Consider the following 17,701-nt stretch of genomic DNA (forward strand, 5'->3'; position numbering starts at 1 on the left):
ATTGCTCGTTTGTTTGCGTAAGAGGCTGTACAAATAGCAGAATGAAAGACTTTGCTTGTAAATCTTTATTAATAGAAATACACATTCAGCTGCCTTTAGGACTAGCAAATTCAGTAGATGAAGATCCATGGCAAATCACACCAAATACAGATTGCAGTGCCTGCACCATGCCATCACAACCATGTATTTCATAAAATGTTTAAATGACCTTGAAAAGCATGAACGCTATCCCTGCTGTGTTGTTTTCACTGTCAACACTAAGCTGTTCAATCCCTTGATTCACTGATGTGGATGTAGCAGTGACACAGTTATAAATTATGCTCTAACTACCCGGAGGAAGCTTGCCATGCCCTTTCTTTTAACAGACATTTAAGCCTGGTCTAGACTGCAGACCTACACTGAGATAACGACATCGCTCAGGGATGAAATCACACCCCTGAGCAATGTAGTTATACCAACCTAACCCCCTGTGTAGACAGCGCTATGTCTATAGGAGAGCTGCCACCGCTCAGGGAGGTGGATTAACTACACCAACAAGAGCAGCTCTCCCATTAGCACAAGTGTGTCTTCACTTAAGCAGTGCAGCTGCGCTGATTTAGCATTTTAAGTGTTGACCTGCCCTTAGATAGTGGTGAAAGTTCTTTAGGATGGTGCCTTTTTTGGACAAAACCACTTTGCAGAATGCCTTCAGTGGCAGTTGGACCACTTCTCCACTAAAACCCCACCTCCATGTTCTTGCATTAACCTCACAATAACAATCAGTGGGGAAAAAGGTATTTCACACTGAAAATATAGCAAAATGTTTGCTACCTTAGGAAAGGCGAATGAGAAGTACCTACTTTCCTGTATAATTAATTTTTTCCCAGTCTTATACTTTCATAAAGCAAAGCAATAGAAACAGTGGATCTCCTTAAACTTTAGTGATGGCTCTGGCTTACTGGAATTAATTTACACCAGGGCAACAGTGGGTGCTGGGGGGAGAGCTGGCTCAACAGTGCAACTAGCTGCTCCATAGTCAAGGTTACAATTAAGTTGATTTAAATCAGACTTTTGCATCGTCCTTGAAATTAATTAAAGGTAACCGGGGGCGTAGTAGGGAAAATATGCAAAACATTTGAATAAAGGGTGCCAGGATTAAAAAGCGCTCATTTTTAGGGAATGGGGGTTTCTTTCTTGTAGAAGTAATTTTAATTCAGTAAAGGCATAAATCTGAAACATATCATTTGCCTTCCCCTGGCTGTGATCTGGCACACAATAAATGGTCCCTAGCTTATTAGACTCCCAAAATTCCTCCCCAAAAGCAGATTGCTAGCCTGGTATGCATACTCCTTAGCTGCACTCCTCTGAGTTCAGGGAGCATGGAGGGACTAGGAAAACAGATGCTTGCTTCCTTCTCCAGAGGATTTGAGCCAAGCACTTACTCCACCATTCCCAGAAAGGAGAGAACAAGGGGCTGGCCTCCCTACTGTGGTAAAACGAAGGTTGTGTGATCATCTCAAGGGAGGCCTGCTTTACCTCTGCACTTCCTCCTGGAATTCTAATTTTTATGGGCTACTGGGGGAAGAATGGCAGGCAAGGGAGCCTTACCCCTACACTTCCTGGTTTTCCAGTGGTTGAGTTCGGACATTTAAATTATCACCATCCAGCAGGGCAGAGTTAGTGACCACAAGGCCATGTGAAATAGCTGCTACGTCCACTGGTGAGGGAAATTTGAAGGACTAGATTGCTCCCACTAATGACTGGATGGGACATATGCAGCCAGACAAGCTGCTGAAACTACGAAGTACTTCTATTCCATTGGGGAGTGAGATTAAGCCTTCCTATTGTACACGCGTTAAGAACAAGCTGGTAGTGTCCAGTGCTGACTCTAGTGCTCCCAGGTTTAAATGTATCAGCAAAAGCCGGCTAAAAAAAGCAGAGCTAGCACTGATCCTTCCTAAATGTCACATTCTCTGTGCTACTCTCGGTCTCTGCTTCTCAGGCCATTCGTAGTCAGTTTCACACAGCATGGAGTGGACGGTCTGAAATATTCTAGCCCAACATTAGAAGCCCTATCTGCATTCAATGTTAGCCGAAAGAGCAAATAGCCAATTAAAAATAACCATTCCCGTCAGTGCTGCTCCATTGTTTGCAAGCACATTATATGCAGATAATTGGGTTTCTTTTTCCAATATGGTAACTGATGGGATACATACAAGTGTAAGTACTGTCACTGTTCAGTGTTAAGTGCCATGTATATATGATTAAAGAGGAAATCAATACAGTGTATGGGAATGCTATCTGTAGTGTCACTATGAAATCTAACATGATCATTTCGTTTTACAAAATCCTTTCCATTATTAGAATAGGTAAAATTGTAAGAATCAGAGGCTCGTCCTGGCATTAAGATAAATTAGCTATAGGAAAGCACTGTAGTCCCTGCTTTACTTCATCTTTCTCTTCTTTGATCCAAGGTGCTGCCTCCTTTGCTTGTAGAGGTGACGGAAGTTTGTAAACACACCTGAAACGATAAATAATTGTATAGGCAGGACTGAAAAATCACTGCAGATTACTCATGCCAGACAACTGCACCGAGTTAAAAATTATTCATGATGTTCTTCTCACTTATGTACATAAAACTATGAAAGCTAAAGACAAACAATGAGTCCTTGCTGGGGTAGGGTTGAGATTATAACACACTCTGGTTTGTTATTGTAGGGTTGCTTAGGAGTTCTGGTTATTGCCCTTTAGGGGTAATGATACTGAAGGGGAAAGATATTCTACTCTTGTGACAGCTTGCCAGAAAAAATGTCAAAGCTAAACAGCCCACATCAGACTAACCAATATAAACAGAGATGGTGATATTTCAGTTTAAAAAAAAGAATCCGATGGAATGAAGTTTGGAGTTCAAAATTTTCATTTAAAATCCTGGGCTGGATTCTGTATTCCTCTGACTTCAGCGAGACTTTTGGATCCAGAGAGATGTAGGCTCAACCTGCACACGCTACAATTTTATCATTGATCCACTAATGATAGAGAACAGACAGTTGGAGCTGATCAGTTAAACACTGAACTACTGTTAAAAAAACCAACCAAACAACCTTCTACGAAGCTCTGCAGGAAACTACTCCTCCTGTACCTTTAGTAGCAATGTGTTTTGGTTAACCATCGGTGTAGTTTTGAACTACACACAGAATCCAGCAAAATCCTGTGGCAGCCTGCACTTTTACCCAATGATTCTGATAAACTAATTTTAATTTTTAGCATCTGGTGTATCTGCATGTGCTTCAAGGAGATCTGTTATTGAGGTCTCCTTTTTGGGTTAACTTGTGCTATTCACTAGATTTTGTTTCACCTCTACTTTTGTTCAGCTAGTGTAAACAGACATACTACACGTCTGAAGATAGTTTAAGCTCAATCAAATTGGTATTACAATGACCTATCACAGGGCTCGACAAATTTGCTTCGGAGCTAGGAGCCAGCCCAAAACTTAAGGAGCCAGACAACGTGGGCCCAGCAGCGGGGCGCCCTGGCTGGAGTGCGGCAGCCGCAGCATTCCCCCCTCCCAGCCCTGCCACATGGGCTCAGTGGCGCCCTGGCCGGAGCATGGCGGCCGCTCCCCTGGGAGAGATACTAGGCACCAGACTTAAATTTCTAGGCGCCGTGGCAACCTGGTGCCCGGGGTTTGTCAAGCTCTGACCTATCAGATATATGCGAATTTAAAATTGCAATCTATTATTCCTTTTTCATACACAACTGACCTTTAGTATTTCAACAGAAGAGAAATACAGTGAAACAACAACAAAGACTTACCTAAAAATAAGGTTATAAGGTAGATTTGCAGAAAGAATGAAAATTTGATTGTGGTGCTTAGCGGGTATGGCAGCATGAAACTAAACTTCCCTGTTTCACTGAAGACTGGAATGGCCTGAATCAGAGACACAGCTGAAAAGAGAAGGCCAAGAATATTATAGGCAAAACACAAAGTACCAGGTAAACGCTAGGAGCTGGTCAAAAAAACAAAGTTTCTCAAAGATTTTCCCTTTTTTTGGTAAAACATGTTGACGCTTTCTGAGCAGCTCTTGTAATCTAGAGAGACTTCAGCATAAACTAGTTTTAAGTGACATCTTTAAAGAGCTGCATGATATTTTCCTAGTTTTGTTTGTTGGGCGATGCTACGAATCCACCCACAGCAGCAAGGCATTTGGCTTGCTGGATTCAGTGCACTCTGGTTAGAAACCAACACCGGTACAGAGCTCTACTGCAGGAATCCCAGCCAGTGAAACAGAAGTTAACGCAAACACATACCATTCACCTCCAGATGAGACGATGTGGAGCAGGAGAATGACAGCCCTACTTTCTCCCTCCAAGTAACTGCTTTCAAAGTGGCCCGAAAACGTGGGAAGGGAGCACAGCCTGCGTGTCGCACTCCTCACCTGCCTCTAGCACTGGCCAAACACCTCTCATGGGAACAGTGTACTGAGGTCTCTACAGGAATAGTAGCTGCAGCCTGGAGAATGTACTTCCACTCTCCGGCTTTCACCCCCTTCAGCTACAACCACTGGTAGCAAGGTGACACAGCCAGCGGGTGGAGGAGCTCCAGGAAGAGGGGTGCCGCGTGTGTGTCCCAAGAAGTAGGGGTCTCGCAGCCAAAATTACTCCTGGGTCTCCCAGGCAATTCAAGATTCATGCCTGTGCCCTTTGTAAAGCACATGGCCACCATGCCCTGCACCCCGAGGGGAGACTGAGCCAGACTCCGTGAATGACAAAGCACACAGAGACGTGGCTCCACTTTCCTGCGGCAGGAGGAGGGGATAGGGACCTTACAGTATGTTCACACACGAAGAGTGAAAAATGCCTTCCCCCAGATGATCTCACTACAAAGAAAGTCAACCCAGAGAACCAAGGAAGAGCAACAACCCAAACCAGCCAAAAAAAGGTAAACAAATGACGCATCCGTTTCAACCGTGCATGGGGGCATTGCTCACGCCAATGCCTGACGTCTCCTTCTGCTGCTCTTCCTCTTTAGTAAGAGACTCCGGGCTTCCTACCTCACTTTCAGTGGAGTCTCTGTTTTGGGAAGTGAGACAGCCTGACTGGGGGTCATTCGCCTCTCTTCCCCCTAGCCTAGAAGGATTATTTCAAGTCCAGACCACTAGCATCAACTGTCCCTGGTGAGCCAAACATTTCTTTAAATGTCTCTTCTCGAGGTATAACTTATGGGTGATTTTAGGGCAGAAGAAGAAACTGCCCAACTGACAGTGGTGGAGACTGAAGTCCTCTACGTATCCGAAGAGCGAAGTAAAGCAAGGACAGTGCTAGGCAAGCTTCCCCGCTGTTGTCCTGCCTCCATGCCGCATCCCTGCACCTCCACAGGTAAGTGCAGTTCCCATCCCAGTCCAAACTTAGGTCTCTCTGACCCTCCCAGCAAGACCACCAGTTCTTGCAATGGCTTTTGTTATGCAAACACTGGGAACTGGGGCTTATGTTCCCGTGAGCTTTCATCCTTAAGACAAGAGACACAGTGTGGTGCATTGCTCTTAACTAAAGCTGGGTGAACATTTTTGGTTGACTACCAAATTTACCAATAGTGCAATTGTAGGGCGACCAAAACTGTTCAAATTCAGGCTGAATTCAGCAAATGGTTTTGGCTGAATAAAAAAATGAGGGAAAAATAATGTAGCAGTCAAAACAAACCTATTCAATGTTTTATTTTGAAACAAAATATTGCTTCAAAGCTACCAGTTTCATTTGGAAAAATCATGTTCAGCCAGAATGAAATTTTTTTGGTTTTATAAAAAAAAAAAAAAAAAAAAAAAAAAAAATTTAATTTTAGTTCAAAATAAACTTTTTTTTTTTCAGGTTTTTTCAATTCCGCCACCCAAACCAAACTATAAATTATTTACTCAGCTTTATACATAACAAAACGATCTACAAGGTTTGTCTTTTAGAAGCATACCTTCTGCCAAGGCTCCTAAAGGATAAAGAGGAATCCAGATGGTGTATCGGATCCAAGTTAGTAATTTCCACTCTATATTAATGCAGGAAAGCATGTAGAATGGATACCTAGAGAAAAATTCAGTGTGAAAGACAGACATGACTTAGAAATTAAACTTTCCACTTACATTACAACATCATGCACAATCACTGTATGGTGTCATGAATCTCAACTATTTTGACATTCATTTAATTATTGTCTTAATTGTAAATAATGATTCAGAATATTCAAAAAGGGGCAGTTTCATATGGAGCTGCGTCAGGTATGCTCTTCCTCTCACAGCTTACTGTACTAGACCTATTATCCTGGCAACATGGACAGGTTTAACTGCCTGCTTTCATCAACAAATATTTCAATTTAGACCCCAAAAAGTGACTAGAATACAATGTAGTTTGTCTGGCAAACACCAGAAATGCCAGAATCCATAAAATTCTTTAGCCAAAGACTGAATTTCCTGTGGAAAATGACATGAAAATCAGATTTCCCTACCAAGGGCTAGGAAATGGGCAGAGGAACATCACAGCAAGTTTCCCCAGATGTGAAGCAACGTGCGCTCTCACATCTCACGTTGGAATCAGTCACACTCTGCCAGATACAGGAAGCTACCCAGGCTGCTAGACTGTGACAAATCTGAGTCCCAATGAATGCTTTACCAGCAGGGGATATAATGCTAATGCCACAGGGTGTTTGTTAACGGCAAGCTCAAAATTATTTCAAAGCCAAGGCTATTTTTCAGCAGACCCTAGCATTCCAGGCACGTCAAAGGAAACCCCTACAAACCTGAATATCTCAATAATACTCCAGAAGTAAAATATAAAGAACACCACAGCTTTGCTTTGCATTTCCTCTACGTTTCCAAGGACAACAAACAAGACAAAATTTCTTCCAAGAACCTGTTTAACAAAAACCCAACACAAACATGTAAGTATACTGAAAAAATACCAAGGCGGCAGAGTCAGAGGGCAGTGGTGAGCGCCTCCCACGAGAAATAAACAGGACAGGCACCGTTAGAGCCGGGGGAGCTGCAGCTCAGGGCCAGGCATATTAGCCATGCCGGAAGACCAGGACACGAGTCCCTCCAGCTGAGCTGCGGGCTGGGGAAGTGCTTCCTAAGCCTGTAGCCCTTGTACACACTATGACCAGCTGTATTAGGGGCCTATCCTGGAGCAGAGAGAGAAGGGGGCCGAAGCTTTTGCTCAACAGTGTGTTTTGCTGTGGGAAGTGGAGCTGATCCAAATCCATGAGGTTTTCCCCAGCCCCTGCTGTAACTGTCTTTGCCCCAAGCTCTTTGCCTTATCAGACAACCCAAGAAGGCAGTCTACCAACCCAGGCTAGGAAGCATGGATTCCTACCTATAGGGCAAAGTGTATCTCCAGGGTAACTCCAAGTTGATGCCCATGCTTCCCATCCTTTTTTAAGCTGGAAGGCCCAAGACTATCACACTTTACTATATAAACTGTAGTAAGCTGGTGTGGGAGGAATCTTAAAATATTACCTGGAATAAGGAAGGTATAAATGGAGACCTGACGATTCCTACTAGTGAATTCAGGATCTCCAAAAATGCTAGCGTCTGACAGAAATACATCATGTCAGCAATGGTGTGAAATGTATCATAGAAGGAATCTAGCAGAAACAAAGATCATGTTAAAGCATCTGAATTTGCCTGCCAGGAGAAGCCTGCTTAACTCCACAGCCTCCAACATCTATTAACAACTCTATTGATTCTATTAACAACATCTATTCATATTTTAGAACTAGATTAGTGTTGGGAAAATTTAGTGTTCAACTTTGTAGAGAAAGCCTATATGCAGGCTAGCTAGAAGTCGGAATAAGAGCCTTAAAAACATTACCCTACCAAAGTAAGAGTCCTATGCTGAAAGACATGCAAGTACAATTACAGCTATTTCAGTAATTAACTAATGTGAAAGAAAGTGCTGTGGATCAACAGGCTGGACAACTGTGTCTTTTAGAAAAGTAACGTTCTAGCCAATCCATTTTTAGTAAAACTCTCTAAATGTAAGAAACATCTGTCTTGAGTCCTATGCGGTGTAGTCGTAGCCAGGTCAGTCCCAGGATATTAGAGAGACAAGATGGGTGAGGTAATATCTTTTACTAGAACAATTTGTTGGTGAGAAAATCAGTCTTTCGAGCCATGCAGAGCTTGTCTCTCTCACCAACTGAACATGGTCCAATAAAAGATATTACCTCACCCACCTTGTCTCAAGTGAGACATTTTTCATATTTTCCCACAACAGAGCTCTTTTTTTTAAATGAAAACTTAGCATTTTCAGAGTACAGCAAATATTTCTGATGCCCATAAACCACGGGATCTGTGATTATTTACAGGCCATGTCCTTAATGCTAGGGCAACTTTTGGGAGGGTTTTGTTGTGTGTTTCAAAGGGGCATTAACAGTTTCATATGACTTAACGTAGATGTCATTGTTTAGAAATTATTGCACAGGGTGAAAGAGGAAAGAAATAGCATGGATAAAAAGTGCTTATTACTTGCCTTTTCCTAAGATAAACAGGCGAACTGTCATATTCACAAAAATCCAGGAGAACCCCAAAAACTGCACAAGATTATACATGAACAAATATCCTCTCTTCAGCTGTCTGAAAGCTACAATTAATGTTAAACAATCATGTTAGCAAAATGCAATAGCATTCCTATTTTCTGCAACCGGGTCTCTGTGGTGAGGAGGTTAGTGAGTTATAGCCTTTCAATTCTAGAGATAGGATACAAGAGGAAACAAGGTTTCACTCTATTCCGGATAATGCAGGACCAAACAATTTGCCATGTGGACTCAAGGGAAACTCAGCACTAAATAACAGGAATGGTGTACCTATCTCAGCTTGGGCTGGGCTTTCACATCACCTGCTTGCACTGTTGATGACAAAAATTATTAAATCCCCTATGAAACAGCAGTGCAGTTTTACTAAGCGTATAAGTGGTTATATACGTAATAAAGTGCCGTACACTAGTTTTGCAGTGACATAACACATCTATCAACACTACTGTGACAGCGTTAGAAGCGCTCAAGTGCATGCATGCAGAGGGGATATTTTGCCTGTGGTGTGTATTAGAAACTATTGCCACTACCTCATCAACCAAATCAACCTTACTAATGTAAAGATACAGTCACTTACGGTCTTTAGGGGCTCTGGATTCAATTCTAATTTTGTTAATCCTTTCTTCCTCCTAAAAATTAGGGATAAAGTTTTAAAGGGTGTTAGTGTAGTATTCCTGTACAGTAATTAGTAACTAATATTTAGTTAATTGTTCTGTAAATTAGTGGGGTTTTGGACTCAGCTAACATCCATTTACTAGTTTAAAGTGTTAACATTTTTACCTCGCAAACCTGCAAATTCTTCATCGTCAGGGAAGGGTGTTGCTATAATAGCAAATGGTTGTCTAACCAGCTAGGCTACCTCCATTATATATTTTCATCTAATGAATATATGTTTTTTGCTGTGAAAACTATCACATTCCATTTTAATTCTTGATCGTTACTACCTCTCAAAACTGTTCCTTAGCTTATGAAAGTGTGAAGTCATCCTCGGGCTCTCTTCAGGCCATTTAACACACACAAGAGTTGTTAACTCTTGGGGAAAAAGGTCATTGTGGATTGCTGGATAATCAAACCAGCCCTTTGCAATACCCTGTAGAACTTATGTAAGTCATTAGGATGTAAGAAATGGACGTGTCCTTCTGACTATGGGGCAGTGTTTGTTGCAGAACTGACACCACTCATGCTTTTGCATGGTTGCTTGCCTGTTTTCCCAGAGGGATCGTTATTTCTTTGCTAACCAGCAGAAAACTTGCTGAATCCAGTGAGCCCAGTGGCTTGTTCAGTCCTGGAGCCAGGCTCTACTCACAACTATGACAGCCCCAGATTTTACCAGTATAAAAACCTTAAGAGGGGCCCACACTGTGTGATTTGCTCCAGGCTCGCACCCCTCTAGGGACGACCATGGGGAGTGCTGCTATCCACTCTGGTGGGTCGCTAGTGCCTGCTCAGACTTCACAAGTTCCCGCCTGTGTGAGGAGAACAGCACGTGACCCCGCCATCAGGCCACAGTGATTGGCTGGCGTTGACCTTTGCTCCTATATGGAGGAAGGGAAGGTGGGGAGAAACAGCAGAGGTTTTGTGATCTGCTACTGCCACACGGCATTGCAGAATTCAGAACTCTTCTGCTCTACGAGAAATAGTCATCCAGCAGTAAAGGAGACAAAGATTGCATTTCTCAGAGTGGAAAACGGAGTGTTGGGTACTCATTAAAATGTTCAGAAGTTAGGGGGTACTTGCTACTTAAAAGGTTGAGAAACACTGTTTTAAACCAAACACCTCACCTAGCAGTGATTCCCCTTTTAAGATTCAGGTCTTTATACGGAATCCATTTATTATTGTTTAATTTTTATCTTGCAACCAGCATGCTAGACAGAATGCCAAAGAAATATAAATATGTTGACTCAATGGCAAGAGTCTATATAAAATAAAATAGAGACTTTTATTTCTTAGGACCTGCACTCTTAGCTGCTTATCCGAACTGCACCGAAAGCGCATAGAGTCCTGACCTTCGCTTTGAGTTCCATTTCAGCATCCGACTCATCCAGCCAGCGATCAAAATCAGGGGCCAGGAACAACGGGCGTTTCTCCTGTTTGGTGAGTCTTTCCCACCAGTTGCTTTCTTTTTTCTGCACTGTGATGTTCACCTGCCTTTGGGTCACTTTGTACACCGGCTGTGAAACACACAACGGGGAGCAGACGCTAGCCTTTTCCAATGTGTCAGTATCTCAAGTGAATTAGCAATCAGGTACAAAAGGCTAGCAAAGATGAGCTCACAGAGAACAGTGATTTGCCTGAGTTCAAACAGCAAGTCAGTGCTATAGAAACCAGGGGACCTGACACAGAAGGCCAGATAGATGCCTTGCTGGAATTTCACTCTAGGTGTTTTTGAAAATCCTACAAAGCAACTACTGCATTGCTGAGTGCCTAAATATTTATTCAAATCTGGCCTTTTGTGTCCTATTCCAGCTATTAACTACATTCCCTCTCTGTCCAGCACTCTGCAACTGTTAAGGGCCAAGGGCTGAACTTCTCAGTGTGTGATTAACACACTCACAAGACTAAAATAATCCACCGTTTGATAAGGAGGGACGGTATATATTGAGGCATCCGTGTGTGGAGTTCAGGTGAAAAAAGGTGGCTGAAATAATGCAACAACCATGTTCAACTTTTGGGTTAAAAATCTCACTTTTGGAACTGAAGTGTTCATGTTTTTGGGGTCTTATGGAGAAGCTGCAGTTTTACTCAAAGCTGAATTTCTTGAAGAAGCCAAGTTATATTGTTTTAATTCAACCACACAGGCACATGATCAGCTGCCTCTTCAGACAATGGCCCTTCATTCCAGGTCTATCCTACCCGATTGATATTTACAGACATCACAGTATGGGGAAGGAGTTCTGATTCCTCCACTCTGTCAGCAGAGCAGCTCTCCTTGGATGTGGCAGAGACAATGGATAATTAATGGACAATTAAATAATTTGTACTTGCAAACTGGCTAGCAGGTATCTCTGAAAATATGAGCCCACCGGCATGGTGCCACCTGTGAACATCACAGCTTTAATCCTATGACAGTAAAATATCACGTCAATAAGCCGATACTGTGGTTGGAGAACTAGAATGACTGGATCTACAGATATGCCTAGGGAAGATGTAACTCAGCTGAGCTGCACAACCTGCTGCTCTTAATCTATTCAACAATCTAGCCAAGTGCTGGCCCCACCCTCAATTCAGTTTTCTGAAAAAGTTAATGAGGTGACTTGGGAAGGAACAGATGAAGGTCACGTGTCCAAGGCAATAGCATTGGCTCCATTTGTTACCAGTGATTGCCAGGTGCTGCTTACTTGCCTGCAGATCACAGCAGCTTTAGAAGGGGTTGTCCTCCAGGGACTCCGCTGCTCTTGCTGAGTACTCTAAAAGGATGGTAGTAGTTGTTCCTCCTCTCTGATGGGGCTCAGTCCTTCAAAATGCTGCTGATACCCTGCTCTCCCCGTCAAGCCAGCCTGTGCTGCTGATCATCTTACCCTATGCCGAGCTCACATGACAGCTGGCTAGCTGAGCCCAGTCTGAGATGATGGATGCTGGAAGACTGGAGGAAGCAACTAGAGGCTATGGCCAAGGTAAGATCTGCCTCTGAACAAGGGTTTGTTTCCACCTTTTGTATGAGTTTGCAATCCTGGGGTGGCTGGATTCCCAGCTGCTGCTAGCTGAGCAGAGAGCAACAGCTTTTTTCCACCCTTAAATGGAACCAGGATATTGCAGCTGTTTCCCCTTTGCATGTTTCCCCTTGCTACCGTTCTCCAAGTCTGTGTCCCCTCAAGATCCGATTGCTGCCGTGCACTCTGCATGGGACTGCATCTCAAATCCATCTAGAAACTGAAGCTGGTGCAAAACCCAGCACCCTCTTGTTAGCACCTTACGCTACGGCTGTGACCTGCACTGGATGCCTAATGGGTATTTGAAGATGTTGGTTTCAATCTATAACACCACAAGAGTCCTGGGATCCGCTTGCCTGAGGCCAAGGTCTGTGCTAGGGACTTCTTGCCAGCACCCCTATGTGTCCCTAGTGTAGATGCAATTACTTCTGCAAACCTATGCTTTTACTGGCATAGCTTGTTTTGCTCACGGGGGGGGTTTATACCATAACTTTGCCAGAATAGCTGTGCTCACCCTGGGAGTACTTCACTGATCCAGGAAGACAAGAATACTCCACCAGCAAAGTGCTCCTAGCTATACCAGTCAAAGCACATTTTTTGCAGGTATAACCGCATCTATGCTAGGGACTTCTGCAGGCACAGCTGTGTTGGTCAAGGGGGTTTCAGTACCTGTTTGACCTCATCTGCAACAGTATGGCCTTATAGACCACCTCTCCTTGTGTGCCATACTGCTGCAGATGAGGTCACTGGGGCGCCCTTGGATAGGCCTTTTTTTTTTTTTAATACAGAAACAAATGGAACAAGCATCCATTAAAGCAGACAAGGAATAAGCAGTGACGGAAAACTTGCCAGCCGGCCATTTCTCCCCTCCCGACATTAACTACGTCTGGCTAGACTTCCATGCTGCCTAATAAGACGCTGCCCAAGATGCCACTTCTGTTGGAAGCCACTATATTTTTAAGAGACATTTCCCTGCTGTTGCACAAGCCCAGGTTACCCACACAGCCTGCCGGCCCGTTGTTTGGTCTTTATCGGGTATTTTAAACACATGTCAAGTCTCTTAGGGAAAAGACACTGCCACATGTTGGCAAGGAAGATGTGCAGGTGCACAAATGCAGCATGATGTGCTCAGTGATTTGGGGTTAGATTAATGGCTGGCCCCCTCCTGGGCCTCTGCCAATTTAACCACATCAGTTTGCTAAAGCCTGTGTCATCATTTGATGCAGTTCTGTGAGTGGACAGTTACTTCAGAATGAAAACAACTAGAATCTATGTAGCCAACTGACTTGAGTTAGATAAATCAACACTCTGATTGGTCGTAAGTGTACCCAGGCACCACAATAACTAACTAGATGGGTTTAATTCTCACCTTTTGTTGTTTTTTGCAAAGCTTTGGGTAGACCACTCCTGGGACTCTGATTATAGTGGAGTGCAAGTCCCACCTTGCTTCAGCGTAAGTCAAAGAACATTTGCTGCTTTTACTACAAAGCTTCACTTTGATATTGGTGGGTTGGCAATTCCCTTGGAATACAGAGAGGAGTTAAATTCCGCATTTCGAGGGAAGTGATTCCTCTCCTTCCTCCTCTGCTCAGCGAGAGGGGAAGGGAAGTTCTGGCTCCCAGATTTACTGCAGCTATTCCTAGTGGGCAAATGGAAAGAGCCATGACAATTACAGGACAAGTCCCGCCACAGCTGCTCCCCACTGGGAGTGAAGACCAGTTTTCTAGGACCCTCTGTGACTAAAAGGACCGGCAGATCTTGGAGTGCTAGGGAGGGTCAATCTTCCCAGTTGGGCTCTCTCCTGTTATAAGACGACAGGAAATAAGAGAGTGCTTCACAGTAAGAAAGTTGCAGCATATTCGTACCGGGATTCTGAACAATTTGTACAAGCAATCAGAGCACATCAAGATTTTTAGCAAGGTCACAGAATATTTAAGGTGTGTAATTGATTTACTTCAGAGAGGTTGCACATCACATATGCTAACTTAACAGCGGATGGTATTTTCCCCCAATCTGGGATGTTTCATTCAGAAAAATTACTAGAGTCTCTATTTTACTGCTTTGGTAACTTTTTTTTTTTTTTTTTTTTTAAATATACCCACCATTCATTTTTTAAATTTATTTAACTGTGATCCTGTAAACCCTTACTTATGTGAGCCGTCTGAGATTTGTGAGTAAAGACTGCAGAATCAGGGTCAAAGACGCGGTACTTAACACGTACAGCATTTAGAATCTTAAATGTTAGTAAAATCATATATTCTAGCATCAGGAAGCAAAGCAACAATCTTAAATAGCATCCTATGAGATTTAAAGCATAGCCATTTCCCTTTGAGATTTTTTTTAAACCACGTAACAGCAATACTTTTGTAAAACATGGAGGAAAAAATACATACGTGGGGCTTAACTGGTTCTAGAAACGCAAGCTGAAATTCATACACGTTGTCCCCCTTGGCACCACGACCCTGAGCTAAAAGAAAAGGCGCAACAATCAGTATAAAGAACCTGATGAGTCCCCACCACCACCAAACACAGTCTGCAAACTGTAGTTTAAATAAACACTTAATAATTATATGTATAAAGTGCCCCACCTGACCCAGTGGGCTGCATGATCAAACCATTTAATAATGGAAATGTAAAGATGGTGTTACAGCTTTTTGGCATTTCATTTGCTTTTAACGCAGTGACATTTAAAAATGGGCTGGGTGTTTTTATAAGGGGGGTTGACTTCTGCTATAACAGAGAATAGCACTGAAAAAGGACCTTCCTGTGAGGCAGGAATGGATGTGACTCTGGAAGGAGCAAGTTCCATCCAACAGGAGCTATCACAGCAAAGGGTTGGCTGCCCAATTTAAGGTGCAATGACGGATTCCCTAAGTCAATCGTGGCGGAGTGCAAATACACACCAGGATTCATCTGTCTCCTACAAAGCTGGGTCCTCCCCCGTGAAAGCCAGCAGGCTCATCATGAACATATACCATTTTAAAGGGCGCCATTGTAAAATGACCCTGTCCACATAAAGCTCCATACAATCTAAGCCAACACATAATTTCTTTACTATGTGCCTCAGGCTTATGAGAGTCCTATACAGCCTCAAGGCTGCAGACTGAAAGATACATAGCAGATTCCTAATGCAAAAAAGCAACACTATGTTCCTACTACTAACCTGACAAACAAAGCAGCAGACCCGGTACCCTACGGTTGAGCTGTTCAGTCCAAACAAAAAAACCACAAACCTTTACACATCTATTTACCTTTCAAAGTGAATTTTAGTTCCTGATCCAAAAAGAGATAGCATTTGCACACAAGGTCACAGTGTGACGTTTAGGGAGGTAACAAGCAGACACATGGAAAATTAGCTGATCTATTCAAATAGGGGGCATATTTTTTTTCAAATTAAATAGGGCCTTCTACCAAGCCTGGTGATCATATCAACTACCACAGCTAATCCTAGAATAGTCTGAAACCACCAGCTCCAGCTGTACTGTATTACATTTCCACCCAAATCCTCTGATCTTCAAGCTACTCTGGCTGAGTGCTGGGGTCCAGGGCTGGCTTGGGGCCTAAATCATCTTGACCAAGTAAAGAAATTAGAAAACTGTGGCCAGTAATCCCTTGGCCATCTTACCCTCCATCCAGCTGGGCTGCATGCCTCTGCCTTGCTCTGCGGCCACCCTGGTGCAGAGGAGTCAGGAACGCTATGAACCTGAGCGCAAAGAGGCACCTACCTTTGAAATGAAGCACGTTGTCAGCAATGGCGATATCGGGGCTCTGAGGACAGAGAGGATGTGTTAGGTGGCAGGTCTGCACCCGTTTCAAGCCAACAGTTTAACGCCAGGATGGTGGCCACTGGGGGGATTTCAGAATGGAACACAGGACAGTCTGTTACCGCTAACCCCTGCCAGCTGTGGGGCTTGAGCCTTTTTCTTGGAGCCTAATGGCCCGGGCATGGGATGGGAACGAACTGTACAGGTAGGAGGGAGTCCCCCTGGGCTGTACACACCATGCATGGGGCTGGGGCGCTGTAGAGAGGGGCGGCCCTGGGCTGCGTGCCCCGTGCCGGGGACAGGGGGCGCTGTAGAGCGGGGTCCCGGGGGCGCTGTAGAGCGGGGTCCCGGCGCTTCATGCCCCGTGCCGGGGGCGCTGTAGAGCGGGGTCCCAACGCTGCATGCCCCGTGCCGGGGGCGCTATAGAGCGGGGGGGTCCCAGCGCTGCATGCCCCGTGCCGGGGGCGCTGTAGAGCGTAGAGGGGGGTCCCCGCGCTGCATGCCCCGTGCCGGGGGCGCTGTAGAGCGTAGAGGGGGGTCCCCGCGCTGCATGCCCCGTGCCGGGGACAGGGGGCGCTGTAGAGGGGGGTCCCCGCGCTGCATGGCCCGTGCCGGGGGCGCTGTAGCGCGGGGATGGGCCGGGCACTGCAGCGCTGGGGCCCGGCGGTACCTGCACGTCGCTCAGCTCCACCCGCAGGTAGAGCTCGCTGTGCCGCTGCGCCCAGTGCACGTGCGGGGTCAGGCTCGGGCTGGGGCGCTCCATGATGGCGCCGGTGCCCGCTGCGGGTTCCCTCCCCTCCGACCTGCTCCGCGCGGCGCCTGCTGGCGAGGCCGGGGCTTGGCCGGGGGGCGCGGGGCGGAGCGAGCTGCCGGGCCGGGCCGGGGCGCACGCGCCCTGCTGCTGCCGACGCCGCTGACTCCTCCCGTCCAGCCGGGGAAAGGGGGGGGAGGTCTGGTGCCCGCCGCGGCTGGGAGCTGGGTCCGGGCTAGGGCATTGCAGCCCGTGCACGGGCCAGGCCGTGGGTAGCCGCGGAGCGTGGTGCAGCCGGGCCGGGCCGCGACCATTGTGCAATGCAGCCGGGCCGTGGGTAGCCGCGGGGCGTGGTGCAGCCGGGCCGGGCGATGCACGAAGGCTCGGTGCAAGCAGGCCGCAGGTAGCACCGATGTGTGCAGCCGGGGGGCGATGCGGACGGCGCCGCCGCTTGGTGCAGCAGGGAGCAGGGGTGGCCCCTGGCCTGGTGTGCTGGTGGTGCGAGGGCCCCAGGAGGTGGCGAATTGGGTTGGTTCGGTTTCTGGCTGCCCTGGCCCGAGTTGCTGAGGCCAGTTGTGCTGGGGGTCTGTGCAGAGGGCCGTTCTGGCCCAGCTCAGGTCTAGGTGGCCACCATGGGACTCTCTCCGGCGGTTTTTGGTTCCCCTGGTGGCGGCGGTGGTAGAGATTTCCCTGCTCATCAGCCCAACACGCTGCTGCGTCAAAAGCTGCCTGGGACTCTGCACTGTAATTCTATGTCCATGCCAATCCGTACAGTGGTTCCTACCTGGCCTCTCGCCCTGCTTCACCCGTATAGGTCAGCTGCGTTCAGGGCTGCGCAGTGGTGGACGAAGGGAGCGGGATGCTCTTTGCGTGCTGCCACTTGAGGCCGAGTTGCTGCATGTGACACACGGCCTTTCTGAAGCTGTGGCTATGCTGGAGGCGGAGGGAGCCTTCTCCATCCCCCCTTCGGCTGTCCTTAGCGGAGCCA

At 45.9% G+C, this 17,701-nt stretch overlaps 1 protein-coding gene across 2 annotated transcripts; it reads right to left on the reverse strand.

Moving 5' to 3' along the window:
- Positions 1 to 680: 680 nt before the first annotated feature.
- HACD3 (3-hydroxyacyl-CoA dehydratase 3) lies at positions 681 to 16,821 on the reverse strand. 2 transcript variants are annotated; one of them, XM_067555553.1, is made up of 11 exons: positions 16,633 to 16,821; positions 15,924 to 15,966; positions 14,592 to 14,665; positions 10,555 to 10,719; positions 9,126 to 9,177; positions 8,488 to 8,598; positions 7,473 to 7,600; positions 6,758 to 6,870; positions 5,939 to 6,045; positions 3,793 to 3,924; positions 681 to 2,500 (listed from the first exon to the last, which is right to left on the reverse strand). In XM_067555553.1, the coding sequence occupies exons 1-11, from the start codon at positions 16,723 to 16,725 to the stop codon at positions 2,424 to 2,426; spliced, it is 1,095 nt and encodes a 364-aa protein (XP_067411654.1). In that variant the 5' UTR covers positions 16,726 to 16,821; the 3' UTR covers positions 681 to 2,423. The 2 variants fall into 2 exon arrangements, with proteins under 2 accessions (XP_067411654.1, XP_067411653.1); XM_067555552.1 differs by lacking the exon at positions 8,488 to 8,598.
- Positions 16,822 to 17,701: the final 880 nt, after the last annotated feature.

The sequence above is a fragment of the Emydura macquarii genome, unplaced genomic scaffold (genome assembly GCF_026122565.2).
Source record: "Emydura macquarii macquarii isolate MOO-44397 ecotype Brisbane River unplaced genomic scaffold, CSIRO-AGI_Emac_v2 contig_1644, whole genome shotgun sequence".
Classification (NCBI taxonomy): Eukaryota; Metazoa; Chordata; order Testudines; family Chelidae; genus Emydura; species Emydura macquarii.

What these genes read in the sequence shown, in the direction of transcription:
- HACD3 (XM_067555553.1), bottom strand. Translation starts at nt 16,725, where the DNA reads ATGGAGCGCCCCAGCCCGAGCCTGACCCCGCACGTGCACTGGGCGCAG. An exon ending in CAACGTGCTTCATTTCAAAG is followed by an intron (nt 14,666 to 15,923) that starts GTAGGTGCCTCT and finishes CTTTTCTTTTAG; the next exon opens with CTCAGGGTCGTGGTGCCAAG. An exon ending in AAATGGAACTCAAAGCGAAG is followed by an intron (nt 9,178 to 10,554) that starts GTCAGGACTCTA and finishes CCTAATTTTTAG; the next exon opens with GAGGAAGAAAGGATTAACAA.